The sequence below is a fragment of the Myotis myotis genome, unplaced genomic scaffold, assembly GCF_014108235.1.
Source record: "Myotis myotis isolate mMyoMyo1 unplaced genomic scaffold, mMyoMyo1.p scaffold_m19_p_7, whole genome shotgun sequence".
Classification (NCBI taxonomy): domain Eukaryota; kingdom Metazoa; phylum Chordata; class Mammalia; order Chiroptera; family Vespertilionidae; genus Myotis; species Myotis myotis.
This window is the reverse complement of record NW_023416379.1, coordinates 26463722-26475814: the sequence shown is the minus strand read 5'-3', so window position 1 is coordinate 26475814 and position 12093 is coordinate 26463722. Positions and strand designations below refer to the sequence as shown.

The 12093-nt window shown below is 39.0% G+C and overlaps 1 protein-coding gene across 2 annotated transcripts in view; it reads left to right on the top strand.

Annotated features, from left to right (window-relative positions):
* Positions 1–12093, top strand: part of TXLNB (taxilin beta) — a 42600-nt gene that overhangs the window by 15528 nt on the left and 14979 nt on the right. Inside the window, exons 4-6 of one of the 2 annotated variants that reach the window (XM_036317517.1) lie at positions 5576–5746; positions 9559–9753; positions 11498–11617. In XM_036317517.1, coding sequence (XP_036173410.1) covers positions 5576–5746; positions 9559–9753; positions 11498–11617 — 486 coding nt within the window. The remainder of the gene's footprint in view (positions 1–5575; positions 5747–9558; positions 9754–11497; positions 11618–12093) is intronic. The other variant, XM_036317518.1, reaches the window with a different exon arrangement.

Genomic DNA, 12093 nt, shown 5'->3' with positions numbered 1-12093 from the left:
GTAAAAATATCTCTAATCCCATTTTTAAAAAACACAAACTTTGATTTATACATCTTCCTTTCCAGTTTTGCTATATATGCAGAGGCACCTTTTATTATAATTACCATCACGAGGTACATATACAGTTGACTCTAGAACAACATGAGGGTTAGGGCACCAACCCCCTGCATAATAAAATATCTGAGTATAACTTTAGACTCCCCAAAAACTTAACTGATAATAGCCTACTGTTGACCAGAGCCTTACTGATAACAGTCAATTAGCACACATTTTTGTATGTTATATGTATTATATGCTGTATTCTTACAATAATATGTTAAAGAAAAGAAAACATTATTTAAAAAAACATAAGGGCAAGAAAAATACAATTTCCCTGGCCTTGTAACTCAGTTGGTTAGAGCATCATGCTGATACATCAAGGTTTCGGATTCACCCCCCAGTCAGGGCACATACAAGAAGTAATCAGCGAATGTATAAATAAGAGAAATAACAAATCTGTGTTTCTCTCTCTCTCTCTCTCTCTCTCTCTTTGGAATCTGGTATTTTGGCTCATATGGCATATATTTTCCCATACAGTTTACTAGAAGCCCAGTGCACGAATTCGTGCACAGGTGGGGCCCCTCTAGGTGGCCTGCAGGGATCAGCCAAAACCCGCAGTCCAACACCGCCTGCAGCTCTTATCTGCCGCTCCCACTCATCCCAGCCCCATTGTGCCTGCCGCAGGCTTGCGCCCAATCAGTCCCGATCAGGAGATGCTTCTGTTGCTGCAGCAGCGCTCCCCAGCCATGAGCCCTGCATCTGGTGTTCTCCCAAGGGGAGTGGCCTGTGGGATCAGGCTGAAACCGGCTCTCCAACATCCCCTAAGAGGTCCTGGATTGTGAGAGGGTGCAGGCCAGGTTGAGGGATCCCACAGTGATTGGGCCGGGGAGGGACACCAGGAGGGCTCCAGGGTGTGTCCGGCCCATCTCGCTCAGTCCTGATTGGCTGCACCCCAGCAGCAAGCTAACCTACTAGTCGGAACATCTGCCCCCTGGTGGTCAGTGCATATCATAGCGAGCGGTTGAGCAGCGTTAGCATATCATTAGTATATTACGCTTTGATTGGTTGTTCGGTTGTTCGGCTGTTCAGTCTATTTCCATATTACCCTTTTATTATATAAGATAGTCTTCATAATTATATTTTGTAAAAGCATTGTTATTTTCTTTTTTTAATTTTTTTTATATATATTTTATTGAGTTTTTACAGAGAGGAAGGGAGAGAGATAGAGAGTTAGAAACATCGATGAGAGAGAAACATCAATCAGCTGCCTCCTGCACATCTCCCACTGGGGATGTGCCCGCAACCCAGGTACATGCCCTTGACCAGAATCGAACCTGGGACCTTTCAGTCCGCAGGCAGAAGCTATATCCACTGAGCCAAACAGGTTTTGGCAGCATTGTTATTTCGACAAAGTGGACATATCTACTGGTTCTTTCATTTTGGGACACTTAAGATTCCTTCCAGTGTTTGCTGCAATGAACATTATCACACATTCGATTTGTTCCTGCTCTCTCTTTTTCATATTAGGAAAAAGTTCCAGAATTGGGATCACTAAATCAAACAGTATGAATGCCTTTTGTTTTTTTGTGTTTATGACCATATTGCTTTCCATAAGAATGGTATAAATTTATAATGTAACTATCAGTGTATCAATTTTATTGCAACTTATTTAACATTGGCTGTTAACCATCTATGAACAATTTCAATACCACAAAATAAGTTGTGTCAAAATATTTTTCCAAAAAATATGGCTTCCATTCTCATCTGTCCATTCCGCTCTTTTCAATATTTTCCACATCATTTTTCCTTTGCCCCTTCAATGTAGCTATTCATGCCAACAGCATGTTTAGTTTCTAGCGCCATGCTCCATACTTGACTGGACTGTGTGGCATTCCAGACTCACACAGAAAGCCATTCATGGTACTGCAGCCCCACAGCAGTACATAGAAGAAGAATTACTTCTCCACTCTGCCCAATATTTCCTTCATAAGCCAGGGCTGCTCACCTTGGTCTCAGGGAACTCCCAGCATCTGCTCACCATCTAGCCAAGCAGTCATCCCCACAGAGGTTATTCTTCCAGAGATCCTCCTCAATTCAAGCCTTACTTACTATACCTTGACACTTGTATCATGTCTAATAAACATTAAAACCTCAAAGAGCACTCTAGAAAACATAGGAGAAAATTGATCCCAAAAAAACCATTAATTTTAATTTTCAGAAAGAAAAAATTATGAGAAATTTTAATCTTTTACTTGGAGACTAAAACCTATTTTCTTGCTCACTGATTTGAATATTAATACAGAAAGTGTCTGAAATATAAGTGTTAGCATAGAATAAATCATTAAATTCAAAGCTGTGAATCAAAGTGCCACTCCAGCTCACTCATCCTTACAGATTTGGAGTTTTGTAATAGTATCTACTATGGTATTCATTTATAAATAATGATAAGTTCATTAATAAATAAGAACACCTTATGACTAAATTAAGAAATGAGCTAGGAGAAGTATTTTTTGCAAATTTCCTCAATATTAATATAGTTACAACAACTTCGCTAATACTATTGTGATTTAGTTCTTGGCACCAATTTTACTTTTTTAATTTAATAACACAAAGGAGAGAACAGGAGAACTTTAGGATAAAAATACTATATGCCTGTTACAAGTGTATTGAACTGTGTCTAAGTGCATTGTTAAACCACAAAGCCAGCATCAGACTGAAGTTGACTCAATGGCAATATGTTTGTTTTCATTAATCAAGTCACTTCATATGCATTCACATAAATCTGAACTAATTATACAAAATAAGCCACACTCTAAAATAAAAAAAATTATTAGAGAATTTAGGGTTTTTATTTAAAGCAAAGCAAGACTGACCTAGCTAAATTTCAGATGTGTAGGATCTTGTGTAAACTACAACACAAATGTTTGATGAGCAAGCACAGATGATCTCTTCCAACTTATGAAACACATGTACGGTATCCTCCTTCTGACACTCAGATCAATCACATAGGGCAGGTTCCCCCAGAGGGGGCCGTTTCGCCCACCATGGGACAATAGGAAATATCTGTCTGGAGGTACTTTGGATGTCACAATCGGGGGTTGGGGGTGTGCTACCAGCATCTGGTGGGTAGTGGGCAGGAATGCTGCTAAACAGTGCACAGGACAGCCCCCAAAACAAAATATGATCTGGCCCAAAAGATCAATAGTGCTAAGGTTGAGAAATGCTGATATATGGTTTAATATTCAAAGGGTAAAGTCTAAAGCATAAAGGCAATAACAGCAACAATATATAAATTTCAAGAAAGGACAATAGATCATTTCCAGTCTAAACATAAGTATGAGACGTTTCACCCCTATCTAATAAACATATGTAAAGTGAAAGGACTTCATACATCCTATGAACAGGAGGTGAGTGTGAAAAATATATAATAAAATACAACTGATTTTTCCAATTGAAATTCAAGAAGAATATCAATATGTATAGTAATATGGGCCTAGTTTTTTTCTGATGTTAATTCTCACTAATAATTAAATATTTCCCATAAGTATGAAGATAAAATATCATGTATGACTATCCCCACCTAAATATGGCAAGGATGTATCATGATCATTTCAGTGTGGTAAAACAATTTGTGAACTGAAGAAAGTGTGACAGTCCGGTTCATCTAGTTCAGAAAGAACAAATGCTTCTTCAAGTTAGGGTAACTGAGATACACATCAGGACTCATGTCCGTGTGTGTATCCATTGGCTTTGGGCTCTGTGAGGCACCAGGAACACCTAGGGTCCTAAAGCATAGAGGGGCTTCCCAGAGCTTTCCCTCTTCCTTAGGCAGCAAGGTCATTATTACGACAAGTACGTACCTGGCTTACCCAGCATGATTCAGATGATCAGACTGAGTCCAGCAGAGGACGTGGCTCTGGACAAAGGACTGCACTTGCTTGTGGTCACACTGAATGTCAATCTGAGATACACTCTCCTAGAGTGTGCTAATCTCTGAGCACTGCTGAAGGTTGATACTCAAACTGCCCCAACCCAATTAGAATTCCATAAAAATGTTGCTAAATTTGCCCTGGCCAGTTGGTTTAGTCAGTTGGAGCATCATCCCATACACCAAAACGTTGTGGGTTTGATTCCGGTCAGGGCACATACCTAAGTTTCGAGTTCCATCCCTAGTTGGGCGCATAGATGAGGTAACCAATCAATGATTCTCACTTCGATGTTCTTTATTCTCTCTCTCTCTTTCTCCCATCCTCTCCTCTCTCTCTAAACTCAATAAAAAATATATCCTTGGGTGAGGATTAAAAAAATGTTGCCAAATTTATCAAATAAGAATACAGAATAGCCAGTTAACTTTTCATTTCAGGTAAACAAACAACAAATTTATTTAGTAAAAGTATGTCCCATGCAATACTTTGGGTATATCTTTACTAAAAAAAAATTATTCCTTATTTATTTGAAATTCAATTTTAACTGGTCCCACATTTTATTGAGCATCCTGAGATGGAAGGTCCAGGGTGCACTGGCTCCACTTTCCACACCATCCCTGATGCTTAGGTTATGGCTGCTGGAGACGGGGAGGGAGGCCCCACTGTGCTCAGCAGAAACAACTGTCATGACTTATTCAGCATAAGCATGAGGGGTATGTGAATGGGCAGAGAGCAGGGCACATTACAATGCATGCCATTCCCCTCGCCTGTTTCTTATGTTGAGCTTAGTCATCATGCTAAGTTGTGTGGTGGCTATCTGTGAAATTTTGGTGGCAAATTGTCAATGCTTAGAGATAGTCAAGGGGTGCCTTCTCTTCTCCCCCTTTATCACAACCCACAAACTTCATCTTCTTTCCCACTCTTTAAAAAAGTTTCTATAAGCTTATTTTGAGAAAATACTGCAAAGTAAAGGTAAACCAAGCAGACACACCATTGACCACTGCTCCAATGCTAGGCACTAATTAGTATGACTTCTGGCAGTTTACAGATTCTGAAACATGCCTTTCCAATATTGACTGGCATCATTTGAGAGACTCAAGAAAGAAAACACTAGACCAGTGGTTGGCAAACTCATTAGTCAACAGAGCCAAATATCAAGAGTACAACGACTGAAATTTCTTTTGAGAGCCAAATTTTTTAAACTTAAACTATATAGGTAGGTACACTGTTATTAACTTAATTAGGGTACTCCTAAGGCTTAGGAAGAGCCACATTCAAGGGGCCAAAGAGCCGCATGTGGCTCGCGAGCCGCAGTTTGCCGACCACGGCTCTAGACTATGAAAAAGAAGACAAAAGTAAGAAGAGGTCAATAATAATAGTGATGATAAGGAAAAACTTGTGAATGTTAAGCTGTGAAAACAGTATCCACAAGTACTACAAAGGTAACATGGGTGAGGATCATTTGATTCCACAGGGACGGTGATAATAACAAAGAAAATATTTCCAAACAACCACAGAGTGATCTTTAGGCATCTCCTCTTTTGCCCCTTTTTTATCAACTCAAAAGAGAGTCTTGCCATTTCCTTTTGCATCCCCACGCCCCTGTCTAGCTGGACGAACATCGCACTGAGCAGAAGACTCTAAAGCTCCTACAAAAGAAACAGGCACAAATCCAAAAGGAAAAGGACCAGTTACAAAGTGAACACAGCAGAGCTATCCTCGCTCGGAGCAAACTGGAGAGTCTGTGTCGGGAGCTGCAGAGACACAACAAGACACTGAAGGTATGTGTCACCAAGGCCCTGCTAACACCTTCTTCCTGCTGCACAGACACAGGCCTCTGCTACTCATGGAAAGAGCTTGAGTTTCAGAGTCAGAGAGACTTGGCTTCAGATACTACCCCTGCCATTGCTCACTGTGACCTTCAATAAATTATCTAACCTCCCCACGCCTGTTTCCTCATCCACAAAAAGGGGGTTGTAGGAACTTCACTGTGTGGTTGGGGAAAAATTAAATGAGGGCACATATGTACGGTGTCCATATAGTGCCTGACACAGAACAGGCCCTTAGTAAAATGCATGCCATTCCCCTCGCCTGTTTCTTATGTTGAGCTTGTTTAGTTTTGTGTCATAGGTAGGACTTCATTCTACTCTTTAAAATACAAACTTGTAAAAATGCAACACTTTTATGTGATAATGAAATCTGCATGACATGAATTGACACAAAGCTAATTGACACGGTAAAGCAAAATTGAGAGCCAAAACGTCAATAGTCATCTGAAAACAGAAGTTACTTGAGAAAACACTGAAACTCTTCAGACTTAATTATTCAATCTCAAAATAATAGACTGACCACTTCATTCAGCCTGCATGGGTTTCATTAATTACAGCGTAAGCCTCTAGCAGTGTGCTTAATTTGATTACACACAGACACTAGCCCCATTCAATGAAGCAAGATGCAGGGCTCTCCAAGATAATACTGCATGTGTCCACAATCCCCTTTCCAGCGGAAGATCCTAAAACTTCTGACGAACAAGTGTTAATTAGACGCCAATATTCCTGGGAGAGAGTTATTATTAGATGTGTTTAAAAGGAAATACTTAAAGAATCAGAGAGATTAAGATCACTGATGAGTTTGTACAATGAAGTTAGAAAAAAAATAGAAGAGGATAATGTGTCTCCTCGTATTCGAACATTGCTTTTTGATATCTGGGAAATGGGAAGCCAGTGTGATGAATTCTAACACCCAAATCATGAGTTGTAGGAGATGAGCTTCTGGCATCTCTTCAATCACTGCTCTCAGGACACTCAAAACTGAGATTAGAGGGGAGCATCATAGACAACTCAAGATATGTGCTCCAGGAATAGCACTCTGTGTTTACACAAATCTCCTGACTTTCACTAGTGTTCTATAGCAAGGAGAGAAATTAACCAGATGTAGTGGAAAGATTTAGCAACAAAGAGATTTAAAAGTGGAATAATGTGCCAAGGTCTGTTTGGGTGACATTCAAAGACAGAATGATGGAAGTGGCAATGGCAGGGGACCCTGTGGGAATACTCACACACCGTCAATAATGGCTTCCAGTTATAGACAATGAAATTTAGTATCATTATTACGATAGAAACTTGGGAAGATATAGGAAGAGAATGCATAGCTCTTTCCACCACCATAACATTTAGCGCTTACTGGTACTTATTAAAATTGATTCTTCAGTGAGTCAAAGCCCCCACAAAAACCTCACAATTCAACTTAATTTAGAAAAAGACCAGTGAAAGCCTGAAATATGGACTCATTGCAACAAAATACTACATATATTCAAAGCAATAAATCTGAGCCTAAAATTATACTGAAAAAGAACTGCCTTATAAAGAATAGCTAAGTGTCTTAGGCAACATTATTTTAGTAAAGGAATAAGTATGATTTGTTATAATAGAATTCCACAAAATTTTAACGTGGAAAGGACTTTAGGAATCATCTAGTTCAAGCTACTTGTATGTCTATATCTAAATTAACAATTTATTGATTCATTAAATAAACACATACTGAACACCTATGGATCACATGTCAGGCATAGTACTAGTTCTAAGGTGGATAATGATGCTTGCAGAGTTTATTTCCTTAAGTATTCAGATCGTGACCCTCAATCTTCTTTGCCTTAATTTTCACTTTGATTAACGTGCTTGATAAAAAAAAATTTATCTCAGACACCATTCAAATGATTGCATTTTCTTTATCAATTGATTCAAAATTTATAAGATCATTTTAGACTTATTTTTCTCTTATTAAAAAACAATTCAATGTAAAAAAACAAGATGCCATTTTGTGGCCAGGAATGAGTGCTATGATGGTTTGATGTGTGTTTAATGCCCTCATAATACCCATACCTTCTTTCTGTATCCAGTTACCAATGAAAAACTTGTACTTACTGAGTAGCATGGGGTGCTTCTTCCATTGACTTTTTCACTCATGGATGGAATTGTTATAAATGCAAATGTCATTCAGATCATGGTCTGTAAGGCTATGACTAGGGACTTGTTGATTTCTAAGCTAATTAGGAGCAATGAGGAAACAACCACTACCATATGTATATTCCATTTTTCTTAACAAATGGCCATAATCATTTTTAGTGAAATATGTAGAGTAACTGTTGGTTAGCGTACAAAATTCAAGGAAATAAGATCTCTGATAGTTAATTTCTTCAGGTTAGGAAGTGTAGCTATCTTCTACAATATCTCTAAGATATTGTCACTCAACAAATGTTTATACCATGAATAAATTATGATTCTGATATCAGGAATCATGTTAAAGTTAGAAACTATGTTAAAATTGTGAAGGAAAGAGGACACCTGATGATAAACTAAAATATTTCCAGAGCATATACTTTCAGCATCAATTTTTATTTCAGCACATTATTCTACTATCATAATAAAGATTTGCACAATTACTTCTGTTTAAATTATCGGTTCATTTTTTAAAAAATCTTGTTACATACTGTGATCAGAGTAGGCAACTAAATACAGTATAATTTTACTTGCCAACAATGAAGCAAGCTTTCATACTAACAATCTGAACTGAAAGGAATCCTACAAAGTCTGTATTACTTGTCAGCAGTGTATCTTTGGTATGATGGAGCAAGATTAAACCCTTTTATTCTAAAAGAATGAGAAGAATAATCACAAAGCAAACAATTTTAAATATAGATATGGGGGAAATATGGGTACATTGTTAGTAGTTAGCAATGAAAGGCAAGTTTTGATTTTTAAGAGCAAAGAGAACAGAAATGACATAAAAGTTAATTTCCAATTTGTGAATGTTAACAAAGTGCAAGATGGGAAATTAGATGTTTCATTTTAGAGTTAAAGTATATCTGAAAATTAATATTGCTTTCAGTTTCAAAATTTACAATGAAGACTGAATGTTTCAATTACCCCACATGACATGTGGAATGATTGTTCTTCAGAAATAAAATAGCCAATGTATTTTTTAAGATTTCCTTTTACATTTTTGATTGCTGTAATTGATCTCTAGCTATCTTAGTTTCCTTTTCAAGCTTTCTGATGAAACCTTTTTCTTACCAAGGAAAAGTATACATTGTGATTACTTTATATTTACAAAACTTGGGTCATGCAAGTATGTGGTTCATACCCCATAATTTGTATAGAGGAATATACGATCTATTGTTCTTTCTGTACCAAGCAAAGGCACATATATATGATCTGTCTCATCTATCAATAAAACCAAGCGGCCTTTTATTCCCAGGCCACAATCAAGAGATCAAAACCAGGTGACTGTATGCTTGTTAGAAATTGTTGCAATTCATTCACTCCACAGGACACCCGTCATCTTTAAAACATGATGATAGCCTATTCATCACCAGCTATCAAAGTCAGGGCTCTCATTGCACCTGCTCTCAGTGACCTTGTATTCACAACTGAAACCTTTGCTCATACATTTATTTTGGGGCTGAGCAACATGGCTCTAGAGAACTGAGAAGAACCATCCTGCTTCCCCTGCACATGAATCTCCTTTCATTGACCTTGACCCCTATAACGGAGGGTGCATGTAAACCAGTATAATGGGAGATTTTCATCCACAGGAGGAAACCCTTCAGCGGGCACGGGAGGAGGAAGAGAAGAGAAAGGAGATCACGAATCATTTCCAGAGTACCCTGACAGACATCCAGGCCCAGATTGAGCAGCAGAGCGAGCGGAACATGAAGCTGTGTCAGGAGAACACGGAGCTCGCAGAGAAACTGAAAAGCATCATTGATCAGTATGAGCTCAGGGAGGAGGTAAGAACCACATCAAACAACGTAGAAGCACTGGATACAGATCCTGACCTGGGTTGTGAAGGTAGGGAACGTGGTTAATAAGAAAGTTATGACCAGCCTTCTCAGTTGATTAATAGTTAGGATCGGATTCCTTCTACTAGCCAAATAAAAACAGATGGTATTGCGCAATACCTGGCTGAAAGTCATATGGAATTTCTTCAAAACTGGAATCACTGTGAAGCAAAGGCAATAAATAGAAAGTGATAGGCTGTGAGCACAGTTATCCTCAGTCTTTTTAAAATGCCCTCTACAGAGCCATGAAATACTGCACACACTCCCTCTTAAGAATCGCCATGTCATTAAGGATCTGTATTCTAAATACCCCACAAACCAATACCAGTATTAATAATGTAATAATTATAACCATCATGGTATTATTGATTCAGACTTTAGTTTTGGTCATGTGCTAAGAACTATACACACAATGTCACTTAATTGTCTCAACAATCTTATGCACTAGATAATAATATATTATCCACATTTTACAGATGGGAAGCAGAGGCTATGAGATTAAATCACCCACAGTCACAAAAGGAGGACTGCTTTAATAGTTCACCTTAAGGGGACTATGGGGATCTTTAATTATTCCAAAATTATATTTTAATAATTAATATGTTTTTAAGACTCCTAAAGTCCCATCAGGATTTTGATTGATCATATTTCTTTCCTCATTTTAAACTTTCCTCATTTTAACTTAGTCAAAGTGGTTCTGTTGGCAACATGCTAAGGAAACAACCGAGCCAAAGGCACGTGGGAGTGCCACTTAGGTAAATCAAGAAACTCCTCATAATAAGCCAAAATGCCAAGCGACCACTTCATCTTGTCAGGAAGATCAACACTGCTCCAGAGTGGAGGACCAGGTGAAAGCAGAAAGGACGGAGCTAAAAAGAAAAGAGCCATACTCTTCAGAAAGATCTCAAATGGGAATGGCCTGGTAGACTGGTTGTCAATTTCTGGGACTGGTTCTAAGTAAGGCCAAAGGACAGAATTCCATATGTCCTCTTGCCAATGGGACCTCCTAATGAACAAGAAACTCTCCACACTGGGGTAGAGTTGGAAGCCTCTCCTGACCAAGCTAGCAGAGAGGCCAAAAGGTACGGAGGCACACAGTTGCACATTTGCCTATCAACACAAGGCCTTTGGCCTTGTCTTGCCCACCAGAGCAACAGACTTGAAGTCAGGGGGCTCCTGCCTTAGTCCCTGATCCAGGGCCACATGCTGGTACCCCAGAACTTCCTTACAATCCTTGAAGCAAGAACATGGAGAATGTGGAGGAGAGTTCACCATGATAAACTATATTAATGTTGTGCTTAAAATTAGTTTTATATTCATAGAAAGTGCCAAAATACCAAGTGATAGTGCTGTTATGATATACAACACAGTCTGTGCTGCCGGGCCTATTACCAGCATCATATTAATAGTTACCAATTCTAGAAAAATAATGTTGGGGCCTTTTGGAGATATAATTGCTGAATTCTAGCACCTCCACCTTTTGCCACCACATTTGTGAATGCAAAATGCAGGGGACTTCACCAATTTATGGTCTTCTGCAAAGCCATAAGTGATGCTAATGTATTTATTCCCCTCTTTTTAAAAATCTTAAAACCTGGAGAATGTGTATTTATATGAATATTACTTTTTATTTTCTATTTTTCAGCACCAATAACAAGTCAAGCTTGATATGCGTACTTTGTTTTTTCCTTAGCATCTGGACAAAATATTTAAACACAGAGAACTGCAGCAGAAGCTGGTGGACGCGAAACTGGAGCAGGCGCAAGAAATGATGAAGGAAGCAGAGGAGCGACACAAACGCGAAAAGGAATATGTACTTATCATCTGAGTCAGTGTGCTTGTCTGGTCTCCCTCCGGGTCAGAGGACCCTGAGAAAGTTGTTTTTGAGAATGGTCTCAGAGCCATAGACTGCTAGAGAAAGAGCCTGAGCTCCCCTGGAGACTAAATTGGCCAGCCCGGTAGGAGGCACTGTACCTAAACAACTTTCTACATAAAACAGTCATGCATCCATTCAACAAATCTTTTCCCAGTGCCTGTCATATGCCATGCACCATCCTGGGTCCTGGGGTACAGTGGTGAACAAGATGGAGAAGGTCATGACCCTTGAAGACTAGAGTCTAACCTGAAAGAGGAAAGCAATTAACGAGCAAACACACAAGGAAGGGTAATTTCAGATAATAATAACTAGGGAAATAAGGAGGAACTGAGAAGGGGCAGAAGGAGGGGACCTACTTTAGACCAGGTGACCAGGAAGGCCTCCCACAGGGGAGGTGGCTTGAGCTGAGCCCT